Below are 27,939 nucleotides of genomic sequence, written 5' to 3' on the forward strand. Positions count from 1 at the left end.
GGTACACACAATTCCTACTTGCTTACAGAATTCTTAGAGGTCGCTCATCAAAACGATGACAATTTGACGAAGGTGTGCGCAAACACATCAGCAGAAATTCCTTTTTCAAATTAGCACAAACAGTTCCAATAACTATAATATAGCCTTTTTTTTTTGTGAGCGCGCCTTGAACGCACACTGGCAATCAAGGCTACAATAGCTTCGCTATTGTGGGATCAACTGCAAGGCCCCTATCCAAGGGGCTGCAACAGTGCTGGCGCCATGCAAAAGCAATACATAGAAAAATGTCGCTTCGCTTCACAAGACAATTCTCTACAGCAGCAAAAATATTTAGGTACATCTGCTCAAAAAAACCACAAAATGGGGATGTGTGTATGTACAGCAAAAAACACAATTTTCTGAAAGTGACTTTAGCAGGAGTAAATTGAGAAACATATCTCCAGCCAGTCTGTTGTAAATTAAATATATTGGAGAAGGCTTAAAGAAGGGCAACTAGGAATCAACTCAACTCCACCAGCTTGCCTGCAAAACAGGAACAAAAATTAACCACTAAGATGACATGTTTCAGATGATTGCGAGAAATGAAACTTGGTGTCATGCATGAAGATATCTGATATATAATGCATATCATGTTATTTGTAAAAAAGAGCTCAACATAACCCATGTGCTCAGTGCAAGCTTCAATTGTCTGAACACCCTCTAGTTGATCACTTTTTTTATCTCCCATGAGCATAGTAACCATGAACATCGAAGCAGGAAGTTTTGCTATGTCTGAAAGGCCATCCAACAGGTTTCAGTACAAAATAAAGATGAATTTATGGATGCTAAATGCATAGTTACATGGGACGGGCCCTAGAGCCGGGGGACGCCCGACAACGGCCGGGGACGGACCAGGACGGACGGAATTTTGGCCGGTCGGCGGGGTCGCAGGCAACCGGACCGGGGACGACAGGGAACGGACCACGGACGGTCGGAACGGCCGGGGACAGCCGGGAACGGAAAAAAACAAGAGCCCAAAAATTTTCGAAATTTGGAAAAAATGATCATTTAAAACGATCAGTTGCAGCCAACGACCATATTTTTTTTTTTGGGGGGGGGAGGCCTTGGGAGGCTATAAAAGCCCCCTTGGACCTCATCTTCCCTCAAGCTCTCCTCTCTACTCGGAGTCTACGTCACTCTACGACTCTACGCCGTACAGTCTACCTTCTAGAGGCTTCTAAGCCTTCTACACTCTACCCTTGAGTCTCCACTCTCTCCCTCTTCTACCCTCTCGACTTTGAAGCTCTCCTCTACTCTCTCTCCACACAAGCTCTCCTCTAACTTCTAAGCTATTAGCTCCTCTAACTCCTCTAACTTCTAAGCTCTACTCTCTCTCCACCATCATGTCATCTCAAGCCAACTCCACTTCTCAAGCCGGCTCTCCCAGAAGGAGGACCGCCGTGCAAACATGGTCGTGGTGGGATGAAGTCGACTCTAGCACGCGTGGCAAAGGTGGCCGTGCAAGACCATGGACATGCAAGCTATGCCCGTACAAGAGAACGGGTGGTGCAAACAAAGTGCGAGCCCATCTTCTTCATGAATCCGGTCACAAGGTGAAGTTTTGCCCTCGAGTAACTCCCGAGAAGAGGTTGGATCTTCTTGAGAAGCTCACGGTGTATGAGGTCGTGGAAGCGGCCAAGAGGGGCCGTTTTGTTGCCGTTGATCCCTCCGCCACGGCGACACCGCGAGAGCAAAGGGAAGCCAACCTTGACGACATCTCTCAAGCGTTCAAGACAAATGCATCTACACCGTCCTCTTCCATTGCGCATCGCCAAAGCACCCTCAACGAAAATTGGAATCCTAAATTGAAGGAAGAGGTGGATAGGTCGGTTGCCAGATTCTTCTTCCACGACCACATTGCCTTCCATGCTTTGCGGTGAGTTTCCCTTGGCACATGCACATTGCAATCTCCCATTTAGCATTCATTATGGGTTCTCGACTCTCGACTCTCCATACTAACACAACATGCTCTATTTTGTGTGGATAGGTCTCCATACTTTCGAACCATGGTTACAAAAACAGGGGAATATGGCTCCTCTTATGTGCCACCTTCATTGGAGAGGCTTCGCATCATGATGCCGCTTGTCTACATGTGGTGGAGCCTTAAGGGGCCTCTTTCTCAGTGATGAGTTCCAAGCCATACCGGAGTCTACATCAGCAACAGGATTGAAATGCCGAGAATGGGCCAACGACCCCGCTTGGTGGGAGGAGGTGAAGACTCTTGACGCCATGGTCAAGCCTATTCTACACCTACTTCGAGTTGTGGATGGCTTGCAGCCATGCATTGGCAAAGTCTACGAAGCCATGGATCGGATGATAAAGGCACTTGAGAAGCTTGTGCTTGACCCTGTTCAGTATGCGGAGATTCATGGCTTGTGTGAGTCGAGGTGGAATGGATACTACTCTCCACTTCATGCGGCAGTTCATGTGCTTGACCCTGAGTTTCAGGGAAGGCGTCAAGAGACCGACAAGGAGGAGAGCAAAGGATGGCGGCTTGCATTGGAGCGCCTTGAGCCTAGCAGTGACACTAGGCGCAAGATTAGAGTCGAGCTACTCAACTACAAGCAAAAGAAGGGCTCCTATGGATGTGTAGATGCTAAATGATCATGCACATAGCACATGTCAAAGACATGAACCGGGTGTGTTGTGTTAGCGACCTCATGGCTTGCTTGACCTTCTATTGAAGAAACAGGCAGCAACTATGCCCGTTTCAGCACCATGCCACCAAGCAACTATGCCCAAGCAATGGGGTGTCCCAATGTGGTGCTGAACCAACTTTTAAGTCTTCTTCCCACATGCATATTTGCTCTGTCTGTATCAAGGTCATGTTGGAGCAGCTACCTCAAAGCAAAGAGAAGCCTAAGAAAACATAGCACACGGGGTAATATCCATCACCCTTGTTTGTTCATCACAGGACCTGCAACCCCTTTCTGCCTTGAAAATGCGCCAGATCACGCGCACAGCGATCTACTCGCGTCCCCGGACCTCCTAAGGGTATTAGGGACCGTTTAGAGCCAAACCCTAAACCTGCAAAAATACACAGCAGGCTGTATTTTCCTGTTTTGGGGTCCGTTTCGCGAGCCGGTCGCATCCGTAGCAAGCCCTCGAACTGCCGCACTTGTAAGGCTACTTGCCGTTTGAATCGGACGAGATTTCTCGCGTGAATCTCTCCGAATTCAAGTGTACCTACGGGGGATTAGCAACTAGATTATCCAATACATGTGCAAGAGGCTCTTGCCTCGGCAATCATGCATGAACCCACACAATTGTACATACAGATGAGTAGCCCTCGAGTGGGGCATCACGATTCTATATCCAAAAGGGAAGAGGTGTGCACGAAAGCGAAATCATCTCGCTACGTAGTGCAAGGGAGAAGGCAAGCTTTCCATTAAAGCTTCAACCTGCAGCAACTACTTATACACACACTATAAGTTACACTGAGAGAGAGAGAGAGAGAGAGGCAACCTTCAGCTGAATTTTGCGCCAATTTTCAACTAATGTGGTAGTGTTTGACCTTCTGAGGCTTGTGGTGCTGCCAAGTGTCCACTATGCCTCTTTTGTGTTAATTTCCTAGTACCCACCGACTTATAAGTGTAACGAGGGGGCCTGAATGACTTTGAACTGAGTCTAGACATACTTTTACTGCTCGGATTCCAGTGCCGATCGGCCCGACCAACTCGTGGAGACAAGGCCTTCCTGTCTGCGGGTGAAATTCTCAGTCGTCGCCCGTTTCACACTTGCCATACAATGTCCGGCCATTTGCAACTTCAAAAAGAAGGTCCCAAAAATTAAACAAAAATCATCGGAAAGCAACCAACAACTAAGGTTAGCAGTTGCCGCGTCCTCGTGACATACCCCCTCTTGAAATCGCAAACGTCCTCGATTGCATGCCATATATACATGCCAGTGATGATCTTATGTTGTTGGCACCCTTTTATCTTCGCATGTACCCGCAAGAAAGGTCGTAACACAGATAGAAATGACTTAATGCGACCTTCATACATAAAACTCATCAGAAAGAAACCAACAACTAAGGTAAGCAGTTGCCACGTCCTCGTGACAACCCGGGGGAGCCTCACTCTCAAAAGTCGTCGTGGAGTACATCATCTAGAAGGAACTTCATCCGAGACCATCTTATGGCGTGCATGGAGTTCGGTACCAGTACCTGTCACAAAGTGATGACGTGGCTACCGACGGCAAAAACCCTAAAAATTCTGCAAACCCTAATTTCTGCCAGAAACCCTAATTTTACAGAAACCCTAATTTCTGGAAACCCTAACTTCTGGCTGAAACCCTAATTGTCTGAAATCCTAAAAAATCTGCCACGTGGGCTAGCATACGGAAATCCCTGAAATTGCGACGGATTTTGTGCTGCAAAAATTGCTTTTTGGGCTACGCAATTGGGCAGAGAGAGAGAGAGAGAGAGAGAGAGAGAGAGAGAGAGAGAGAGAGAGAGAGAGAGAGAGAGAGAGAGAGAGAGAGAGAGAGAGAGAGAGAGAGAGTCCAATTGATTTATTTTTTAAAAAAGCCCACAGAGGGTTTGAGAGAGAGAAGCTTTTAGCTTTTGATTTAGAAGCTTTTGGGGCTTTGCTTTTGGGCATCCCTTGTAACTTTAAATAAGTGGTTTGGGCATTCACTTCTCAGAGCATCTGGACGCAGAGTCTGAGAGTGAATCCCGACCCACTCTCTTGTACTTTGAACTGATTAATACAAAAAGAAATACTGAAAGGGGCGCCAGTCTTTGGGGCCAATATCTCTAGGCACAGAACTCCGCCGGGCCAGTGCAAATCTATTGTGATCTGTGAATTGTTTGAAGTGGTTATTTGGTGCTGTCGCGATTGATTCTTGACTTGGAGTGTCCAAGTCTGTTACAGTGGTATCAGAGCACGGCCGATTTCTCTTCTACGGAAAATCCGATCCCCAATTTTTTTTCCACGGCACCTATGGCTTCACGCAAGGATCAATCGACTCCCTCTGCATCTGCAGATGCGGGCAGGGATCACAACGAAGATTCTGACAGAGAGTATGGCCCGTCTCGGCCTACTCAGGCGGAGCAAAGAGAGATGAAGCGTCGTCAATTGATCGGCGATGCAACAAAGATGATGCTCAGTTTTGCGAAGGATCCGAAATTGGCAAAATATATGAGCGAGACTTCTTTTCAGGAAGTGCATGCAAAGTGGCAGAAAACCACTACACCACCACTAAAACCCGCTCTCAAGAAACCTTCTGATCACAAACAGTATTCAGAGAAGGAATTACAAGAGGTGGTTGATGCACGGATTGCTCAGCTTTTTGACACGCAAAAGAAAGCCAAAAAGCACGGCAAAAAGCAGAAGAAAAGCACTGACTTCTCGGGATATTTGGGTCGTCAATCGACTTTTGATAAGGCAAAGAAACAGAAGAAGCGTGTTCGATTTGAAGGAGTACCCGGTTCTTCTTCTTCTTCTTTTTCTTCTTCTTCTTCTTCTTCTTCTTCTTCTTCTTCTAACAGTTCTTCTAGCTCTTCTGATTTAAGCGAAGAAGACAGAAAAGATAAAAAGCGAAGCAAGAAACAAAGCTTCGGAAAGGGCAAGAAAAAGGCAAAGAAGGCTAAATCTCGCCTAGAGCCTGACAATTCTACTGAGGACTCGTCTACAGACAGCTCCGATTCTGATGATGGAAACTTCTATGCGAACAAGAAGAACTTTTACAAAGCCAACCAGTATGACTTTCTCGAAGATAAAAGCAAGAAAGTCCGAGAGTTTAAAGAAGGTGGCCACTCGATCAAGTTTGATACTTTTTCAAGATACTCAGATGCTTCGAAGGCTTTGTCTTTTATACAACAGTTTGACATTGCTTTCGCCGGAGGACGCTATTCAGAGCACTCCAAGATTCGGAAAGCTACCTCTTACCTTAAGGGGAATGCTCGTACTTGGTGGTCGACGCTTCTTTTAAACAAGACTGCGCCAGTTAAATGGCTGAAATTCAAAAAGCTTTTTATTTCTTCTTGGTTGACGCAAGAATATGAACGAGATATACGAGCTGCTTGGAACCATCTTCGGATGACCAAGAAAGATACAATCAATGCTTATTGTGAAAGATTCTGGAGCTCTTTTCTACCCGCCTCTTCATTCAAGAAGATCACGTTCAGAGAACAGATTGAGCGGTTCACCTTGGGTCTACCTACAGAGATCCGAGATCACTGCTTTGAGCAGAAGTCAGCTTCTATTCAGGAGTTGATGGGTCATGCGAAGCGGGGCTTTGCCATTCACTCTGGCAGTCCGACTTACCCCACAGATGAGAACATGACACAACGAGCCGAACAGACTTCTGGGAATGAAAGTAGAAAGAAAAAGAGCAACCCAGAGAAAAAGGATGCACGACCCAAGCTTACTCCTCAGGAGCGACCTCGATTCATCAAAGAGGGGAAGTGCTTTGGATACGGGGAACAGGGACACATCTCCGCGAAGTGCCCTAAAAAGGCACAGAAAGAACAAAATGATAAGGACGACGACAGGCCTGAGAGTTCGAGAGCAGCTGAGGAACGTGGACGAAAAGGCAAGATGAAAACAAGACTGGTTCCAGATTGTGTGGGTACCAATCCCAACACCATGGATGAGAGTACAGAACTTTGCCGAGCTTGGGGCAAAGTGAAAGATCAAGAGGCCCTGATTTTCTTTGACGGAGGAGCCAAGGCCAACTTCATTTCACCGGAATTGGCGGCGCGGCTCAAGATTACTCCCGATCGGATGGGACCACTTGCAGAGGCAGTTCTAGCGACACCTGGCAGGGACGTAGCCATTACACCTGTCGTTGGCAAACTTCAGTTGCATTGTCAGGGGTAATTGGGGCATGAGGACTTCTTCATAATGCCTTTGGAGGGTTGTGATGTTCTCTTAGGGATTCCTTGGTACCACAAGAACAACACCGTGGTCGATTATCAGGCAAGAAAAGCGACTTTGACTACAGAAAAGGGCAAAACAATTGTACTTGATATAAAACTGAAGGGCGAGTCTGTCCCTATTGTATCGGCTTCGGCCATTTCAAAATTAATGAAATCCAGCCTGTTTGTTTACTCGATCTTTATGAAAGAATTGAATGCTAAGGATAGGACAAATATGTCTAAACTTGATAAAGAACGCCAAGATTTTCTCCACTCTCACGCCGATTGCTTCTCAGAGGGCCTACCAGGAGAGTTACAACATGCTCGTCCTAAAGATCATACCATTGATCTGATACCTGGAAGCACACCACCGAACCGGCCACCTTACCGTGTGAGCCGAGCACAGAATGAAGAGATTAGAACCAAGTGAAAGACCTCTTGGAAAAGGGTCTTGTCCAACCTAGTACTTCACCGTATTGCTCTCCAGTGTTGTTGGTTTTGAAGAAAGACGGATCTTCGAGGATGTGCATTGATTATATAGCTCTCAACAAAATCACCATCAAGAACAAATTTCCGATTCCTAGGATCGATGATATACTCGACAGGTTACAGGGATCCTCGTGCTTTAGCAGGATTGACTTGAAGAGTGGATATCATTAGATCCAAATCGCGTCGGGAGACGTCTACAAGACAGTCTTTCGAACTACTTTTGGGTTATTTGAGTTTTTGGTGATGCCTTTTGGCTTAACCAATGCTCCTGTGACATTTAACCGGATAATAGACAGGATTTCTCAGTTTTGTTCAGTTCTTTCAATTTGCTCTCATGTGTTGTGGTAGATTCTCGACTTGGAGAGTGTCCAAGTCTATTATAGTGGTATCAGAGCTCAATTGATTCTTCTTCTACAAAGGATCCAATCCCTTTACTCACAGCACACATGGATTCAGTCAACGAATCCCGCCAGAGCTCAATCGATTCTTCTTCTACGAAGGATCCAATCCCTTTACTCACAGCACACATGGATTCAGTCAACGAATCCCGCCATGAGGAAACTATGGCACCCGACCACTCTGGCTCGGGAGAAAATAATAAAGATTCCAACAGACATTGTCCATCTTTGGAATATTCGAAACAATATGGGCCATCTCCACCTACTGAGTATGAAAGGATGGAGATGCAGCAGCAACAGCGCGTTGACGCTTGTGTCTAGCAAAAGCTTTAGTGTTCCAAGGATCCCCAGTATGCGAAATTTTTGGCCAAGCATCAGCTTGACAAGATGCATTCCAGATGGCGTTTCGCCATCCGCTCACCTCTGAAGTCAGTCTTGAAGAAGCCGACTACACCCTAGACTCCCGCTCAAAAGGTATACCTTGAGGATGAATTCAAGGAAGTAGTAGAACAGCGAGTCAATAGACTCATAAAGACCAAGTGTCACATGCACATCTAACCCTATGTGCATGTGGACAAGCTATTCTTCCTTCTAGGGTTTAGGCAACCTAGGAAGTATTCTGGCACCTTTATGAGCTGTACGCAGGCCGTGCATGTCCAGACACGTAGAGTAGTTGCATGCCCTTTGATTGCACACACCATGATCATTAGCATCAGTACCCAGTACCCAGCATGAGCATTTTCCACCACATGAACCCATTTTCGCGACTGCATGTGAAACACCTCTTATAAGTCATTTTATTAATAAGTGACTTATTATTTCCCAAATCGTGGGGGCCTTACTGATGGCTGCTCGACCCAACTAATTACACCTATAAAAGGAGGCGAGGCGGCGCCAGTAGAAGCAGAAGACACAGAAAGGAGCAAGACCCGGTGATACCAGGCAGGACCCGCATGAACCAAGCCCCTCTAGCGTTTTCTCAGCGGCAAGAACCAACGCTTTCAGCCATAGACATCAGCGTTTTCAGTTCAGCCCTTAACCTCGCCGTACCGCACCCACCTGGTAGCAAACCCTCGCAGTGACGACCACAAGCATTCAAATGAGCCAGCGTTTTCTGTTTTCAGCCATGAAACAGCCAGCGTCTCTGTTTTCAGCCCATAGGACAACCAGCGTTTTGCAGTTTTCAGCCACACACGACACCCTCGACGACTGATCAGCCCAGTAGCTTCGTCGTACAACCCCGATCCCAGCAATAGACCTAGCGTTTTCAGATTTCAGCCATTAGCCTCGAAGATCTCGACCTCGATGTCAACATCGTCGTTGTCATCGTCACAATCATTGTCGTCGTCAAGTACCACACATCTAGAAGCATTGTACCAAACCTCGTGCAATCTAAAGCAAATACCTCTCTAGCAATAGAGAGGGGGGCCCTTGGAGGGGGGTTTGGGACCCCATCTGGTGTCGTCTCTTCTCACTCTCTCTAGCACTCTCATGCACTTTGCACTCACAGTTTCCACTCTCTTTGTTTTGGTCATTGCACATTCTCTCATTAAGTCAAGGAAGGATCTCCCTTCCCGTCAGTTAAAGGAACCTTGAGCACTCACTAATCACTCATCCTGAACCATACACCATCATTCACTTCCGCTACACATTACAATGGTATCATAGCTCTTTGGCAGTGTTCAGTATCATCACTCAAGGAAAGAGGAAACAAAGAACCACAGAAAAAAAAAATCTTGTTGTGGTCGCACATAACCCAAGACCACTCGGGCGTGTCAATCCCTAATCTGTGTTTTTGAAGAGTGGCAGGTAACCCAAGAAAGAAGGGCTTGTCCAGCCTTCCCTCGTTCCTCTTTTCCACTCATTGAGAGTGGACCTTGCACTTAGCGGCACACCAATTGACATGAGGTGGGAAAATGTCACAAACTGCTGACGTATCAAGTCAAAGCAAAGCCAACCTTCAGATTACAGCTGAGGGGCCTAAACTCTAAGAAGAACAAGTAACAGAAGAAGAAGTCGTACCAACTTATGGGGACCCCATCGGATGGGGCCCCAGTGACATAAAGGAATTAAAATAAAGCAGGAACCACCAATACTTAGCCCAGATTTTCCACCGATAGCTGACGTGGCAGAATTGTACGGATTTGCACGTTTCACGCTGACAGTGCTGGTGTGGCAAATTTTCGTAAAACGTGCTGACATTGCTGACGTGGCAGAATTGTACGGAATTCCATGATTTACGCTCGCAGCTTTTTGGCATTGCTTTTGGACTAGAAGCTTTTGAGTTTGAAGACTTTTCATGTAAACTGCTTTTGGGGCCTAGGACCTTTAAATATGAGGCCATGGGCTCATTCTCTGGCATGCTTCCTAGAGAAGGTGCAGAGTCTGGAGTACCGGCTTGTACTCTGTTGATGCAATATAAAGAAATACCGATAGGGGTGCCAAGGTTTGGGTCAATACTCTCTGGGGTGGAATTCCGCCACTCCGTGTCGCGTGTCGTCTCTCCCTCTCAGTTCAATTGTTATTTAAGTGCTAAAAGTCTGCTCTTTTGTATTGGCACGTGGTGCTCGTCTTGTGACACTGGTATCAGAGCAACAGGCGTGTGCTTTTCTAAAAGAATACCAGTCCTACAAAAGAGCAGACAGAGCAAACCCGGACTTATTAGTCACTCCCACCCTTACTTCATTGCACATCGGGCGCGCTCTCGTCTTCAACGCTGTCTTACAGGACATAAGCCATAAAGAACCCAAGACATGGATTCAGCAGAATATTTACAGTTTCTTCTCAACGAGCTTCACGACATTCTTTCGTGGCATCCTCAGCAGAATCTTCCAATGTTGCAAAGTTTTCAACAATTTTTGAATTACATGTTACCCCCTTTGATACCTCAGGTGGTATGTAACAAACTTGGACACTCCAAGTCAAGATTCTGCCACGACACAGAAAGATTCACTTCATAAATAATTCAAAATTCACACAAAATTTGACAGTCGTACCACCATCTTTAAAATCTTTGGGTTGGTTAGGCACGTATCCCGGATACGGATAATAAGGGTATCCATATGGGCTCCAGCTATTATAGCCTGGTGGCGATGGTAATAGGGAAGGTGGGGGCAACGACGGTGGCAAAGGCGGTTGCACTGGATCTGGGTCAGATGGCTGCACTATATTCCTGAAGACTCCCTCGATTGCAACAGACGGCTGGGAAGGTTGCCAATTGGAAGCCCTCGTTGTAAGGTGCAGCGGAATGAATGTTGTTCTTTCTCAAGATGAGTGTTCCATATTTGCTCAAGGTTCCTTTTAGTTCTTATGGAAGGGAGAGCCTTCCGTTCTTAATGGAGAGTGCTATGATCACGAACAAAGTGAGTGGATACTGTGCGTGCAAGTGTATGAGACAGAGAGATAGAGAGAAGAGAGATACGACACCAGAGACGTTGTAAAACCCTCCTCCGAAGGCCCCACTCTCGTCAGCGAGAGTGGTCTACTTATGATTGCACAAAGTGGTACAATGTTGATGCATGGACTGATGCAACTCGAGGCTATGTCGGTGACGACGACGAGAATGGCGACACTGACCTAAGGCTGAAATCTGATTTCTTCTATCTGCTGTCCAAAAACGCTGATGGCTGAATTCTGCCATGCTGGAAAACGCTAGGAAAAACGCTGGTATCTGCTGTCTTTAAGGCTGAAAATCTGCAGCATGTGTCGGGGCTGAAATGGCTATGATAAGGGGCTGAAAATCACCTTCTGCAATGGCACAAAAGCTGAAACTGAAGCTACGCTGACATGGACCAAAAACGCTAGACAAAGAACTCTACTGCGGTAGCACTTGCAAAAACGCTAGGCTTGTAAATCTGTTGGCGATAATGGCCTTGTTGCAGAAACGCTAGGGACTGGAGCTGCTGGTGATGATGCTTGGGACCAAAAACGCCAGGCTGCTGGGGAGTGGAAACGCTAGGCTGAAAAACGCCAAGGCATGGGGAGTCTTGCTGAGAGAGAGGGAACCTATCGCCGAAGCCTGCTGTTCTCCTTGCTCATCTGCTGTTTAGGGCTAACCTTGGTTTGCTTATATATTTTCTTACCCAAATTGCCCTACCTACTTTTGTTGGAAAGTCACTTAATAAGTGAAATGTCAAAAATAGGTAAAATAGGCTAAATGCACTGGAAAAATCCCCTAACTGATTCTAATGGATTCTGATGGAAATACTGATGATCATGCTGTGTGCAACCAGAGGATATGCATCTATACTAAGTGACTGGGCATGCACGGTCTACGAATAGACTCACAATAAGTACCTGATCACTTCTAATCTAGACTGACTCGACTGACTAAAACCCTGTTATGGTGTAGCTTGTCCACGGACACATAGGGTTGGATGTGTCACGTAACATCCCCTCCTTTTTAAAGTGAGGTACCGGGGTACCGAACTGTATGGCGTCAAGGGAGATTGCCAATAGCATCCGGAATCTTGGAAGGGACTCTTCGCCGGCCCACTCTAATGTGTGGGTCGTGCGGTACTTGAACTTCATAAAGCTCTGCAACGCTTGCTTCTTTGGGACGCGCCGAAAGTGACAGTCTTCTGTGGGTCCTTCGATGCTTCAACTTCGTCTAGAGTCGTGCTTCTTCCTTCTTCAAGAATCTCCATGGTTGAAAATTCCTGAAATCACTTCCAACACAAAACCATGAACATACCCATTCCATGTAAAGTGAGTGGAAGAAAGCTTGTCTTCTCTAAAGACTGTGTATGCAATGTAGATGAACATACAGACGGAGTGACAAACCGGTCATCAAACATATGCAAACAATGAGATCGAATCTTTCTCTTATAATCTAGAGCAATCAACTTTGGCAATTCACAACGGAAATGCCCATGCTTGGTGCTCATACTTCCATGTGCTTGTTCTGCGAATGTGTCATGCCAAGGAAGAGACATTGAATGTGACTTCCTTACATACATACTTTTCAGCTTTTCATGAGAAATCTGCATACGTTCGTGCTCATCCATGAGAGAAACGTGCTCAACATACAATATGTCATGCCTAGGAAAAGGGATCACATAAAGACGCTGACTAAAATACAAGAAACGATCACGAATGAAACACTCGAACAATGCGTGCGTATCAATCATGCGAACACATAATACTTCCTGTGAGGGTTCTTTGGTGTAACCGGCCTGTTCAATCCAAAAAGGGCGGTAGACTTTACTTTAAACCTTGATTTAGCTTTCACCCATTATTAGTCGTCTATTATACCTGCGCTATAGTGACACAAGAGAGGGGAATGGGATACAGATGCTAGAATGCACCTGTATGAGAAGACCGACACCAGATTGGCCCCTAACTTAGGCGCCCTTTCGGTATTTCTTTATTGTTTAAAAGAGGGAATAAACGCTGTGGTTCTTTCCAAGCTGCCCCGCACAACCTCGGCTGAATTTTGACTGTTCTGGCCTGATTTCGGCAGCATAATTGTACTAGAACCCTTCACGGTCAGTATTCCCACGCATTAAATGACTTTCCCGACGCATACGGGCACTTTGCAAAACCTGGCGAGAATCTGCAGCACGCTGAATTCTCTGTTTTCAGCCCTGAGAGTACGCCAGATCACCTGTACAGCGGTCCCCTTGCGTCCCCGAACCTCCTGGGGGTATTAGGGTCCGTTTAGGGCCAAAACCCTAAACCTGCAAAAATACATAGCAGCATAGCTCTTAACCTGTGACAAATCTGAAAATGAGGCTTTCCCCCTCCTAAATTCAGCGCCACTTCTTGTTGCATGAGGCAAGTGCACCAGAAGGTGCCACTTGGCACATTTATAAGCATTTTCCCGTTTCGGGGTTGCCGTCTAAAAATATCCCAACCGGTTGCCCAGTTGACTTCATAGTAGAGTAAGAAAATGTTCCCCTCGTCATTCCGGAGGTAATGACGTAAACACATTTCAGGTCCCAAAATAGCAGTTCCCTAAATTTTAGGAGATGCTGCCATTGTATCTTTCTAGGTCATCCGACCCTCTTTGTACACTGCGGCCCATCCAGAACTGAAATGTAGCCTCTGTAGCAAAGGATTCCACTTTGGCTAGTCAATGACCCCACTTGGCTAACCATAGTCCTTGTCCAACCTTAGTGCTCTCTTGCCCTCAGGACTCCCTCTGGACAGTTCCACACTAGCTATGCAATGCAGGGCAGTTAGATTTCCCGAGGGGTGTTTCCAAAAAGTGAAAGTAAATAGATAATAAGAAAGAAATCAACAAAAAGGATAGATAGTAGTCACACGCTGGTGACATTTGGACCTAGGCTCAAGAGCCAAAATCGATCCTTCGTGATTGACGAATCTGCAACGAGGTTAGCTTCGCTAGAAAAAGCATCAACTAACACATCATCCTTGGGAACAATCACATCTTCTTCATGCAACTCATCATGCTTGTGAGAAATCTCATCTTGATCATGCAAATCATCATGCTTGTCAGAAATCACATCTTGATCATGCAAATCATCATGCTTGTCTTTATCATCCAAATCATCATGCCGATCATTGTCAATCAAATCATCATGCTGCTCACAATCATGCAAATCCTGTGTGTCATGCTTCGGAGAAAAAGAGACTGAGAGAGTCTCCTTCTCATGAATCCGTTGAATCTTGTCCTGCATATTAGCAATGAGAGATGGAGAATGAACAATGTCCTCTCCATGAATGACAATGGGAGATTCACTTTTTGCATTGAGAGTGAAAGTGTTAGCCTCCCAATCAATGAGAGGGTTAGCATCACGAAACCATCGAATGCCCAAAATCATATCACATCCTGAGAGAGGAGAGACAACAAATCTTCTAGTGAAGGCACCTTTTTGAATAGCAAAAAACACATCAAGACACTCCTCCATGATGAGAGCGTCCATACCGGGAACAAAGCCAGAGACTCGATAAGAGATCTCTGACTAACTTCTAGGCGGGCTCTCTCAACAAGAGAGGGACTGATCACATCATGTGTACTACCTGGGTCAAACAATATGACAAAACGCTGCCCCATCATATGACCATAACATTTAATGAGAGAATCATCAATGGGAGGGTCATGAGAAACTTGGGACACACTCGTGTTATCATTAATTGCATTGACAGAGGCATTGGGTTCTGTGGATTCTTTAGATTCATTCGATTCAAGCTTAGGACATGTTCTTTTTATGTGACCCTTAATGTGACAACGAAAACAACGACCTTCCTTAGAATAAGTGCTTTGCTCTTCTGACGTGATGTATCCTTCTACAATTCCTTGTGCTACCTTTTCATATGGAGTAAGCTTAGGTTTAGCAATTGTGTTAGCCTTACCCTTAGATTCATTGGAAGAATTCTTTTTTGAGAGACTGTTGGAAGATTGGTTAGAAGAGTTACCATTCTTACCATTCTGAGGGTTCTAAGAAGTCTGCGAGATACTTGTGGAAGTCTTGTTCTCGTTAGGCTTTCCCTTGTTGTGCTTCATCTTCTGTGCGAGAGCAATCGCTACCGCCTTGTTGAGATCGATTGGATCGAGCACCTCGACATCATACTTGATATACTCGTCCAATCCATAAAGGAATGCCTCTTTGCGTTCATCATCCGACTTGCGTAATTGGGTACCTAGCTACAAAACACAATTAGAAAAAGACATAACCGGCATACCATTTTGCTTGAGAGCGCGCCAATCGTCCTTCAATCGTGCGAGGTACTAAGGTGGCATAAATCGCACCTTGAGCTTGTCTTGGAAATCGGCCCAATTGAAGGAAAGGAACGTGAGTTCGTCGGCTTTCTCTAGGTGCGCAGCCAATTGTGCCTCTTTGCCATGCGTGGTACCAATTAATGGCATCACCGGCAAGATACATAGCTGCCGTCAAAACTTTGCTATTTCCTGTCTTCTTAGTTGTCGCAAAATAAGCATTAAATTGATGCAACCAAGAATGAATAACCGTAGCATCCATCTTACCATCATACTTACTGAAAGTCAACTTCTCTGTGACTGGATGGTGGGAATCCACATCGTGGCTTGCGCCACTTGAGGAACTCCCACGATCTTTGGCTGGTTCGGACTTCGAGGCAAGTACTTGTCAAATCAACTCTTGAGTGCGTAGTTCTCTTTGAGCCTCTCGCTCGATCTCCAAGGCTACTCTTTGAGCGGCACGCTCGGCCTCCAAGGCCGCGCTTCGTGCTGCCGCTTCCTCCTTTCTTTGTTCTTTTCTTTCTTTTCATTCGTCGCGCTCGCGTTCTAAAGCAATGCGATTTGCTTCTTGTTGTGCGGCAATTCTTCGTTTCTTTCGTCCTGCTCGCGGTCCTTAGCTTCCTGTTGTTCTGCTTTGCTTGCTAGTTGTGCCAACGCAACTCGATTCGTTTCTTGTTGTGCCGTCATGTCCAACATCGACTTGACCATCGCCTCCATAGAAGTTGGTCCAACTCGTGGCGTAGATGGCGAAGGGGGAGGGTCGGAAAAATCTCTTGGTGGGGAGAACTCTTCGCCGCTTCTCTCATGCTCATCACCTGTATGCGAAGTATCCATTCCGCTTCGGGTGACAACCATGCACTATGATCTTTGGTTCTTAAGTTCAAAGGAACTTGGGTTCTTGAGGGTCTTGGGTTCTTGAGGTTCTTGAGGGTCTTGAGGTTCTTGACGTTCTTGAGGTTTTCTTTCGCTTGCAAACCGTGTTTGAGAAGGATCTTCTCTTCACCCGAGTTCTGCTCCTTTCCACGCACGCACCCCTTGGCGGCCTTGCGCTCACACCAAGGTTGCTTTTTCCCACCTCACGTCGATTGGCCGGCCGCTAAGTGCACGGTCCGCTCTCAATGAGTGAAAAGAGACACAAGGGGAGGCTAGACAAGCCCTTCTTTCTTGGGATTCCTGTCACTCTTCAAAAAACACGATTAGGAATCGACACGCCCAAGCGAACTTGGGTTCGTGCGACCGCAACAAGCAAAAAAAATTCTTGTGATTCTTGTGGTTCTTTCCTTAAGTGATACAGAACACTGCCAAAGCTCTGATACCAATGTAAGGTGCAGCAGAATGAATGTTGTTCTTTCTCAAGATGAGTGTTCCATATTTGCTCAAGGTTCCTTTTAGTTCTTATGGAAGGGAGAGCCTTCCGTTCTTAATGGAGAGTGCTATGATCACGAACAAAGTGAGTGGATACTATGCGTGCAAGTGTATGAGACTGAGAGAGAGAGAGAAGAGAGATATGACACCAGAGACGTCGTAAAACCCTCCTCCGAAGGCCCCACTCTCGTCGGCGAGAGTGGTCCACTTATGATTGCACAAAGTGGTACAATGTTGATGCATGGACTGATGCAACTCGAGGCTATGTTGGTGACGACGACGGGAATGGCGACACTGACCTAAGGGCTGAAATCTAATTTCTTCTATCTCCTGTCCAAAAACGCTGATGGCTGAATTCTGCCATGCTGGAAAACGCTAGGAAAAACGCTGGTATCTGCTGTCTTTAAGGCTGAAAATCTGCAGCATGTGTCGGGGCTGAAATGGCTATGATAAGGGGCTGAAAATCACCTTCTGCAATGGCACAAAAGCTGAAACTGAAGCTACGCTGACATGGACCAAAAACGCTAGACAAAGAACTCTACTGCGGTAGCACTTGCAAAAACGCTAGGCTTGTAAATCTACTGGCGATAATGGCCTTGTTGCAGAAACGCTAGGGACTGGAGCTTCTGGCAATGATGCTTGAGACCAAAAACGCCAGGCTGCTGGGGAGTGGAAACGCTAGGCTGAAAAACGCCAAGGCATGGGGAGTCTTGCTGAGAGAGAGGGAACCTGTCGCCGAAGCCTGCTCATCTGCTGTTTAGGGCTAACCTTGGTTTGCTTATATATTTTCTTACCCAAATTGCCCTACCTACTTTTGTTGGAAAATCACTTAAATTAATAAGTGAAAAATGTCAAAAATAGGTAAAATAGGCTAAATGCACTGGAAAAATCCCCTAACTGATTCTAATGGATTCTGATGGAGATACTGATGATCATGCTGTGTGCAACCAGAGGATATGCATCTATACTAAGTGAATGGGAATGCACGGTCTACGAATAGACTCACAAAAAGTGCCAGATCACTTCTAATCTAGACTGATTGGACTGACCGAAACCTTGTTATGGTGTAGCTTGTCCACGGACACATAGGGTTGGATATGTCATGTGACACTCGTACTTTCTGAAGCCGAAGGAGGTACCATGTCACAAATGGGTGACGTGGCATGGCCTTGGACACACTTGGACACGTAGCAGCAATACGGACCCCCACACCATGCGCCAACAAGTTGTACAAACTATGTACGGATCTCTAGATTTTGCGACGCAAAACGCGAAAGTGCTGACGTGGCCTACCGTACGGAAATCTGTTGTTACGCTGGCTGATTTAGCAAGGCTTTTGGGAGTGAGCATCTACCCACTCTCTTGTACTTTGAACACAAATTAATACAAAAAGAAATACCGAAAGAGGCGCCAGTCTTTGGGGCCAATATCTCTAGGCACGGAACTACGGCGGGCCGTGTAGACTCAAGTGTGAATTGTGAATTGTTTTGAAGTGAATCTCTGCTATGTCGCGGCAGAATCTTGACTTGGAGTGTCCAAGTTTGTTACAGTAGTATCAGAGCAAAGAAAGATTCTTCTTCTACGGAGGATCCGATCCTTTTTGCAGAGCACACAGCTTTTGGGAAAGAATCCTCATGCCCCGACCTCGGACTTATCAGCCACTCCCACCCTTCATACATCACGCATCGGGCGTGCTCCCGTCTTCATCGCTCTGTCTTACAAGGCATAAAGCCATACAGAATCCAAGATTACACATGGGTTCTTGTGGAGAATCTGACAGAGATGACATCTCTCGGTGGGAGGCAAAGTTAAAGATTCAGCACGGGAACTGAAGAAAAGAATGAAGATTTGGGCTTTTTTTTTTTCGGGATAAGTTTGCCAAAACGGAGTACAATGTCAACTACAGATTGGCATATGAACAGATTGATTAAGTACTCCAGAGACCCGAGATTACCGAAACACCTGAAGAACTACCCGATTGATAAGATTTACTCGAGATGGCGTGTGGCCGTTGCTTCTCCTCTCAGGTAGGGAGGAAAGCCGAAAAGACAGACGAGTGTAGAAAAGTAGAACCTGTACTCGCAGAAAGACATGGATAAGCACTCTTGAAAAGAAGTACTTCTACAGAGCCAACCAGTATGACTTCCTCGAAGATAAAAGCAAGAAAGTTAGAGAATTTAAAGAAGGTGGACAGTCAATTAAGTTTGACACTTTTTCTGGATTCCGAGATGCTTCAAGGGCTTTCCTTCATACAAGAGTTTGACATAGCTTTCTCTGGAGGGCATTACTCACAGCATCCAAGATTCGGAGAGCTACCTCTTTCTTCAAGGGAAATGCTCGAACATGATGGTCCACACTTTTACTGAGAAAGAAAGCACAGTTAAATGACTGAAATTCGAAAGGCTCTTTAGTTCTTCTTGGCTGACTCGAGAGTACGAACGAGACATACGAGCCGCTTGGAATCATCTTCAGATGACCAAGGGAAATTCTTTGGACGCTTATTGCGAGAGATTTTGGAACTCTTTTCTACCAACCTCTTTATTTATGAAGATCTTGTTTAAGGAGCAGATTGAGCGGTTTTGTTGCAGACTTCTTAAAGAGATCCGAGACTACTGCTTGGAACAAAAGTCAAATTCTATTCAAGAATTGAAATGTCATGCATAACGGGGTTTTGCCATACACTCGGGCAATTTGACTTACCCCACTGATGAGCTCTTGTCTCAAAGAATCCAATAGCCTTCTAATAATGAAAGTAGAAAGAGAGAGAGTTCCCAGGAACAGAAAGACAAAGATGCATGCTTCTCTGATTCATTCTTGGTTGCATCAATTTAATGCTTACTTTGAGACTAACAAGAAAACAAGCAAGTAAAGTGCTCATTGTTGCCATGTACCTAGCAGGTGATGCCATTAATTGGTATCAAGCTTGGCAGGAGTCACAGTTGGCTGCATCTCAAGCATGCCGAGGAAGGCGTACCCCTCTCTTTTAGCTAGGGCGACTTCCGGCGCGGTCTTAGGCAAAATGGCACTCTTGTTATGTCTTTTTCTAACCATATTTTGCAGATTGGCGTCCAATTGCGCAAACCGGATGCCCAACGAAAGGATCTTTCCTTTTCGGGTTAGACGAGTACATCAAGTTCAATGTGCAAGTTTTTAGCCCTACGGACTACAATGACGCCGTCAGAATTGCTCCGGCACAAGAGATGAAGCACAACAAAGGTAAGCCAAAGGAGAACAAGTCGAGTACTTCTCAGAATCAACCGACCGGTAAGACCACTGGTAAGCATGACGGTAATTTTTCTTCTCAATCTTCTTCTACACCTAGAGCACACAATTCTCACAATGATGATAAAGAAAAGGCTAAAACTCAAAAAACCTGTAAGTTGATGCCTGATGAAAAATCTGCTCAAGGAATCTTAGGAGATACGAAAATTTTGAAGAACGAGCCGTGTATGCAAAAGAAAAAAGATGTTTTGAATGTCACACTAAAGGTCACATTAAACGAGTTTGTCCTAAGAAAGCACCTACGAACCCATAGAATCCACATCATCTGTTAATGCACTCAGTGAGAACACTAATATGTCCAAAGTTTCTCATGATCATGTAGGTCAGTCTCTCATGCAGTGTTATGGTCATGTGAATAATCAACACATTGTAATCTTGTTTGATTCGGATAGCATGCATGATGTGATTAGTGACTCTCGTGAAGAGCGCACATTTAAAAGCTCTTCCCATAGATCCCATTGTGATCTCTGGATTTACTCCTGGCATGCACTCTTCTTTCATGCGTGAATGTCCTGATGTGACAGTGTTAGTTCAAAATGTCGGTTTTCGTCATAGATTTGTGGTTTCTTCTCTCAAAAAATGTGATTTGATTTTTGGTATCAAGTGGTTTAAAGTTACAATTCACACATTGATTGGAAAGAAAACACTCTCTCTCTCACAGTTGGAGCACCTCCCGGGGTTCTTCGCTGTAACAAGAACATTCCATCTTTGCCGCTAATCTCTCGCTCTCATGTTTTGAAAGAGGATAAAAAACGCAATATCATAGTCTCTCTCTGTACACATTCCCACGTCTAGAAAAGCACGAGTCATTGCATGAAAAGGGATCTCTTTCTGTCATACTTTCTCCGAAGCACGACACAAATTTTTTGCATGATAGAACTGTGATTGTTTGTAAGGATCATCAAGCCTTCGAGTTGCGCAAGTCTATACCGAGTACACCTTGGGGTGACCATCAAGCTAGATGGTTCCAGTCTTGTGAGCAATTTGGTGGTTTGGGTGATTGTGTTTCTAATACAACTAACCTCATTGCAAATACGATCAGTCACACAGGACCGATCTTGGCTCTCAAGTCAAGGTCCAAAGAACCAACTCAGAAAGTATTTTTTCTTCTCATGATTAATCGTTACGCATTGTTCGAGTTTCTCGTTCGTGACGGTCTCTTGTCTATTTGTCACCGTCTTTATGTGTTACCTTCTCATAGGAACTCCATATTGCACGATGCACATGATTCACTCACGGATGAGCATGGATGTATGCATATCACTCTAGAAAAGATAAAGAGTTTGCATACAAAGGACTTCCCAATGTTTCACCATTATAGGTCATGTCGATTGATTTTGCATGTTAATTACTTGGCATGAGACACTCACAGCAAAAGCACAAGCACGATTGTCCATCAAGCATTGGCATTTCCGTTGTGGTTTGCCACAATTGACAGTTTTAGGTCAAAAGGTCAAGTTTAGATCTCACTTTTGGCTTGTGTTTGGTGAACGGCTTGACACTCCGTCACATTGTTCATCTGCATTTCGTGCAGTCATTTAGGAAGAATGGTTTTTTTTCAGTCACTCGACAAGGAACGGATATGTTTATGGTTTTGTGTTTGAAGTGGTTTCAGGGATATTTCTCAATGGAGATTCTTCAAGAAGGTGGACCCGAGATCATAGACAAAGTTGGAGCATTGGAGCCGCAAGAGATTATTCTGTGTAGCTTTCGGCACGGCCCAAAGAAGCAAGCAAAACTACGCACAAACTCAAAAACCATGGGAAAAAAAAGCCCACCCAAAGAGGATGAAAAGTGCCCTGACAAACTAAAACAAAGGAGAGCAGACTACTAGTGTGCCCTAGCAAAATCCAAGCATGAGGGATAGCTACCAAGATTTGTGTACTAAGAAGAAGTTCAAAACCTGTAGAAGGTGGTCATAAAGCATATTTCTTGCTTGAAAGCAGTACGTGAGAAGCTGTTCTTATGGGAGGTTTTGGGCCTTGAAGCTCAAGGGCTCTTGGCTCTCAAAAAGACCATAACCAGTGCAGCAAGCAAAGGCAATCAACTTGACTATAATTACGCCTTTCAATCTTTCTGTTTCTTAAACTTAATATACTACCCCTTGAATGCAAAAATAACTAGGAAAAGAAACAGCCTTTACGCACATGAAATGATATGAAAAAAAGACACTCACGGCAGTTGAGAGTTATTACTATTGGCCTCAACTCAAGAAGCATGTGGATGATTTTATGCGTACTTGTTTGGTATGTCAGAAAAATTGCAAATCCAACAGAAAAAAGAAAATGCCTATTCAGTAGATTGATAAATTGAGACGATTAAGATTACCCACCTGAACACTGAAACTACAGGCACCCACAGGCAAACCAGAAATAAACCCGTAAGTCTATAGCAGGTTAATGCACTTCAGAAACCAGGATATGTAGGCTCCAGCAGCGTCCAAAACTCATCATCAAAACCTGCTAAAATATGATCCAATAATGAAGAGTTATCAGTTTCGCCTCCAACAATAATAGGCTGTTCTGTAACCTTCTTGCTTCTAGCACCATCCAAAGGTGTGTTCCTATCCTCATTGTCTATCTGTTGTGATATATTTTCTGTTTGAACTGCAGGTAAGTTCGCCCCTGTGTTGTCAGATGCTCTCACTTCAGAAGGCTCAAAGGGACTGTATAAAGGTTCCATAGGTCCATGGTGTGCCATTGTAAATTGTCCTTGCAGCACACTATCACCTAAAAAAAAATCAGAAAATTTAGAAACTGGAAATGGCTCACAAAGGGAAAAATTCAAATTGTGTCAGTAATCAACCCACCTGAGCTCTGCAAACGTCCTGTATCATTCACGTTTGACTCATGCGATGTGTTTGACTGACTCTGAGGTTCCCCTGAAATTCCTTCCATAAGGTAGCTTTGTAAGGTTGTCAAATCTTTGTTGAAATTGCTAAGAGGAGGGGTAGGAGGTCTTGCTGAGGTCCTTTCTGTGCTCGTGCATATATTTTGAACATAATCATAAGGCACTGCTGAGAATGATCCAGTCCTTTGATCTTGATAGGGATGTGTTGGTGCATTTACAAAATTTGGAAGATGGGCTCCTTGCTGTGGGGCAGGAATAGAGGTACTCATCGTTGCCTGTCTGTGGGTTCCGTTTGGTGTGTTCATAAGTGGTGCGTGGATTGAAATTAAACGTTGCTGATGGCTCCCCGGTTGTGAGACAGGGGATGTCACTGTTGCTGTCGCCACATTCACAATAGGACTTCTGTGCTCAGTAAAAACTCTCCCCCTATTTACTGTCGTAATGAAAGAATTGTGGAAGTTTCCCACACAATGAGAATTGAAAGAACCATTCACTGGCATGGTGCTTTGGCTTGAGGGAAAATAGGGTTGCCAGTTGGCAGACACATCACTCAAGCTGGATATCCTTTGGTGGAAAGAAGCCGAATTTGCATTTGTATTCGCAGGATAGGTGGATCCTTTAAGACCTGTCGTTAAAGTTACTCTTAATGGAGGTTGTGTATACATTCTCAGCTGAGGTTGGGTACTCTGCTCACGTTGAGCAGTGACTTGTGGTCTTGAAGATAGCTTCGACAATCGAAACCGGGCCTGAGTCCGCAGTTTTCTCCATTTATCATCTTTGTCAATAGCATGACAATGATCACTGCTTTGTCTTCCATGGCCCCAATGCAAGCAAGGTGCTATGATGTCACATACATAGCAATGGCACTGCATGACAACTCTTCTCTCTCTCTCTCTCTCTCTCTCTCTCTCTCTCTCTCTCTCTCTCTCTCTCTCTCTCTCTCTCTCTCTCTCTCTCTCTCTCTCTCTACATAGCTCACGGGTGGCGATTGGTCAGCTGAGAGTGGCTTCACACAGGTTAGAGATTGAGATCGGGAGACATACTGGTGTTCCCAGGGAGGAGCGAGTCTGCAGAGCCTGCACAGAGGAGGTGGAGAGTGAGGAGCACTTTGTATGTAGATGCAGAGCATACACTGAGATCAGAGGCAGGTATGAGGCCTTATTCAGAGGACAGCCCACTCTCCGAGAGATCATGGACTCTCGAGATCAGAGACAGCTCGGACGTTTCTTACTAGAGTTACAGAGCCATCGGGACACACTACTACAGCCACACACAGCTACACAGACAGAGGGGAGACAGTCGCAGCTCACAGACTTCTTTCAGAGGATTGCCGCCCTCCCTCACCAGACACTCAGAGGGGAGTGACACTCCCACAGGCGGAGGTGAGCCGAGCTAGACGACGACCACGAGTCACAGGCTACAGGGGCGCGAGCTCCCACCACCGACAGATCGAGGAGATCCGAGCCCGGGAGCGCCGTGCCACTGAGGAGCGAGTGGCTCAGATGAGGGCCGACCCGACAGCTTTCATCCGGGTAGCCTTGGCACCAGACCCGCCCATGTACCACATCTTACATCCCCCCATTAGTACAGGATGGAGCTAGATAGCTTGATGCATTCTCATGATTGTACTACCTTGAGCATATAGACATGCATATACCCCCTAGAGATAGAGCTCCATCCCTCCTCAGATACTCCACTACCTACATTCAGTTCAGTTTTGTATCAGTTTTGTTTCATTTGTCTTTCCGATAGACGGATGACATACACACCATGTACATTTGATTTGTCTCATAGGCCGATTTCGGCCTGACATAGACGTTGAAAATCTTTCTTTCTTTCTTTCTTCTTTCTTTCTTTCTTTCTTCTTTCTTTCTTTCTTCTTTCTTCTTTCTTTCTCTCTCTCTCTCACACATACCTGTTCACAATGCTTTTCATGAGGGGTGTTTGCATAAGGAAACTTTACACAAAGATGTCTAGCATGTGGAAAATCTCTGCAAGCGACCTGGGAACAGAAAATCGGTCAAAAAGTCACAAATGACAAACCCTGCAAAACCACCAGCTATGACCTACTCTGTGCTGATATACGTATGTAACTTTGCAAACATGAAAAGAAGCACATTGAATGCAAGCTTCTAAATGCAAAACCACTCCGTACTTATATATGTATGTAGCTTTGCAGACATCACAAGAAGCACACTGATTACAAGGTGCTATATACAAACAATAGTGCTGGACATATTTGGCGACAAAAAAGCTTACAGAACCGCGCTCTCCGACTACCACAAGATCATCAGCATCATTTGCCTGGAAATCTGGAAGTTGCACAGTATTCTCTGGATCAGAGCTTAAAACAACGCAATCATCCTGCTCCGGAAGCTTTCCTTGTGCCACTTTTGAGCAATCTGAATTGTTTTCCTCAGGAGTTTTGGCCTCGATGCTGGGTGTCTTGTCTATGACCATTACCTCGGCGTCTAATCGTGGAATCTTGCTGCGCTTGAATTTTACAGCCAGCCAATCATCGTCTTCATCGTCGGAGCTGAGGACAATTATCTCCGAGCCCATGATGTGCCTTTCATGAGGATGAGTCGCTAAAGAGGGCAACGCGCATGAAGGGTTTTATTGTCTTGGATCAGCAAACGGCCCTTTCTTGCCAATTGACATGGATTCCCTAACAAGCGTGGGCAGCTTCACCTGCACTGCAAAGGAATTTCGAGGATGTAAGCAGATTTCCTGTTCGACGAAACGCAAGCTGGGTGAATGTGCGCCTTTCTAAGGCAACACACACACACACACACACACTTTCTCTCTTCCCCCCCCCCCCCCCCCCCCCCCCCCCCCCCAACTGTGTCCATCTGGATTCTGTATGCACACACGCTTACGTATATATTTACATTTACATATATATATATATATATATATATATTATCTTATTAGCATATTATGGCCTGCCACGTGGACTTTGCACAATGAAGGCAATGTGCCCGATCAATAGGGATGGCCGGAGTTGGGGGGTAGCCGAACAGGCAAGCCTGAAGGACGTAGCTGTCAGAGGTAGCCGAACAGGCATCTTGCCGTTGCTTGAGGATAACTCTCTCTCTCTCTCTCTCTCTCTCTCTCTCTCTCTCTCTTTAAAATTTCTCTTCTTCCTTTAAGGGCAGCTGAAAAAATTGAGAGATATGGCGGTCAATGTCGATGTCAGCGGTGGTGCAGGTGCGTGGAGTGGCAATGAAGGCTATGGTGGAGGTGCTACAGCATGGAGTAAAAGCAATAGCGGCAGTGTGTAGAGCCATGGAGAAAGGTCGGGGCGTATGAGGCTGGCACTGCAGCTGGTCGTGGAGGTGCTGCATGGAGTAGCAGCCATAGCGAACAGTATGTAGATCTAGGAGGAGATGCCCGGCCATACAAGGCTTTCACTACAGGCGATGATGGAGGTGCTGCAATAGCGGGCACTATGTGGAGCTAGACAGAGAGGCCACACCAACGTATGCACCTGGAACTATAGCCAATGGCATGAATATCTATGATGCAACACGGTTGTTGTTGCGGGCTAATGTGGATGTCTTCTACTTGAGATCCGTCAAGATGATGGTCGTAATAGAGAGAGAGAGAGAGAGAGAGAGAGAGAGAGAGAGAGAGAGAGAGAGAGATGTTTCGATAGTTTCCACTTCGGATTGGCTACTAGAAAGGAACATGATTCCAGGCACTGCATGTGGTACACTCCTCTTCAGCGTGTTCAGTGTGTACTCATCAACCTTCTTAGGAAAAGCTCTATCCTTGCACTCGGCACCAGGGCGACCATGCTAGGCCATGCTAGGCTTCAGGAGCATACCCTCTTACATCACCTTTTTTTTGCCAAGAAGTAGAACACTCGGCCATGGCTAGCGTCCTATCAATCCCATGATCTCTCTCTGTTTCGATAGCTTCCACTTCGAATTGGCCACTAGAAAGGAACATGATTCCAGGCATTGCATGTGGTACACTCCTCTTTAGCATGTCAATGTGTACTCATCAACCTTCTTAGGAGAAGCTCTATCCTTGCACTCGGCACCAGGGTGACCATGCTAGGCTTCAGGAGCATACCCTCTTACATCACCTTTTTTTTGCCAAGAAGTAGAACACTCGGCCATGGCTAGCGTCCTATCAATACCACTCTCTCTCTCTCTCTCTCTCTCTCTCTCTCTCTCTCTCTCTCTCTCTCTCTCTCTCTCTCTCTCTCTCTCTCTCTCTCTCTCTCTCTCTCTCTCTCTCTCTCTCTCTCTCTCTCTCTCACATGTACCTCCTCTTGGCGGCGCTCCAATTTGGTTGATCATTTGGCAATAGGTTGCACATAGAGGCGGAATATATGTCGCAAGGTTTCTTGCTCTCCCTCTCTATGTCTCTCTCTACCCGTTTTTACTGCAACACAAATTGATGCTCGATGTTTGGCCGGGGGGGGGGGGGGGCTTCTCAGAGGTGCATGGGAGCCAACGCCTTGTACGGAGCAACATATCTCTCAATGCAACACTGAAGTGAGGACGTCGACTGAGCAGCTAAATTGTTTGTGAGTTTGTGTTAGAAGTCTAGCTGCTTGGGGCTTTGCTTGCGGTCGCGATTGTCACACCACTTGGACGCCCAAGACTCGCTCAGACAGAAAAGAATTTAGCCACTTTGAAACCAAGGTGGAGTGTAGAGAGAGAGCGAGATAGAATTTTTGTTGATGGTGGTCCACTTCTGCCCCACTCCTGAGAGTTGGCCGATGGTCAAGGAAGCTTAGTGCTGCTATTTATTAATCTAATGACCTAATAAATTTCAAAGAATGTTATAATATAATCAATTTAATCAATCCTATTCAGCATGGAGGATTTTGAGTGCCACGATTTTGAGAACCAGGAACATGGGCCAATACTGTGGCAGCAAAAATGGGAGGGAGCGCCTTTTCGCTCTTGAGCTAGATTTGCAACATTGCCCACGCAAAATTCCTCGCAAGGCTCCTC

At 45.6% G+C, this 27,939-nt stretch overlaps 1 protein-coding gene across 2 annotated transcripts; it reads right to left on the minus strand.

Moving 5' to 3' along the window:
• Positions 1-87: 87 nt before the first annotated feature.
• On the minus strand, positions 88-25,777 carry LOC147432947 (uncharacterized). 2 transcript variants are annotated; one of them, XM_086492694.1, is made up of 5 exons: positions 25,226-25,776; positions 24,882-24,968; positions 22,926-23,832; positions 22,449-22,845; positions 88-522 (listed from the first exon to the last, which is right to left on the minus strand). In XM_086492694.1, the coding sequence occupies exons 1-4, from the start codon at positions 25,526-25,528 to the stop codon at positions 22,523-22,525; spliced, it is 1,620 nt and encodes a 539-aa protein (XP_086348820.1). In that variant the 5' UTR covers positions 25,529-25,776; the 3' UTR covers positions 88-522; positions 22,449-22,522. The 2 variants fall into 2 exon arrangements, with proteins under 2 accessions (XP_086348820.1, XP_086348822.1); XM_086492696.1 differs by lacking the exon at positions 24,882-24,968 and having other exon boundaries at positions 25,226-25,777.
• Between the last annotated feature and the right edge of the window lie 2,162 nt (positions 25,778-27,939).

The sequence above is a fragment of the Adiantum capillus-veneris genome, chromosome 20 (assembly GCF_014529385.1).
Source record: "Adiantum capillus-veneris isolate H3 chromosome 20, ASM1452938v2, whole genome shotgun sequence".
Lineage (NCBI taxonomy): Eukaryota > Viridiplantae > Streptophyta > Polypodiopsida > Polypodiales > Pteridaceae > Adiantum > Adiantum capillus-veneris.

Bases quoted from the DNA above. Each gene is read 5' to 3' on its own strand.
- LOC147432947 (XM_086492694.1), bottom strand. From the start codon at position 25,528: ATGGGCTCGGAGATAATTGTCCTCAGCTCCGACGATGAAGACGATGAT. The intron at 23,833-24,881 runs GTATGTGTGAGA...GTTGTCATGCAG, and splicing joins ATGAAAAGCATTGTGAACAG to TGCCATTGCTATGTATGTGA. The intron at 22,846-22,925 runs GTGGGTTGATTA...ATTTTTTTTTAG, and splicing joins AGGACGTTTGCAGAGCTCAG to GTGATAGTGTGCTGCAAGGA.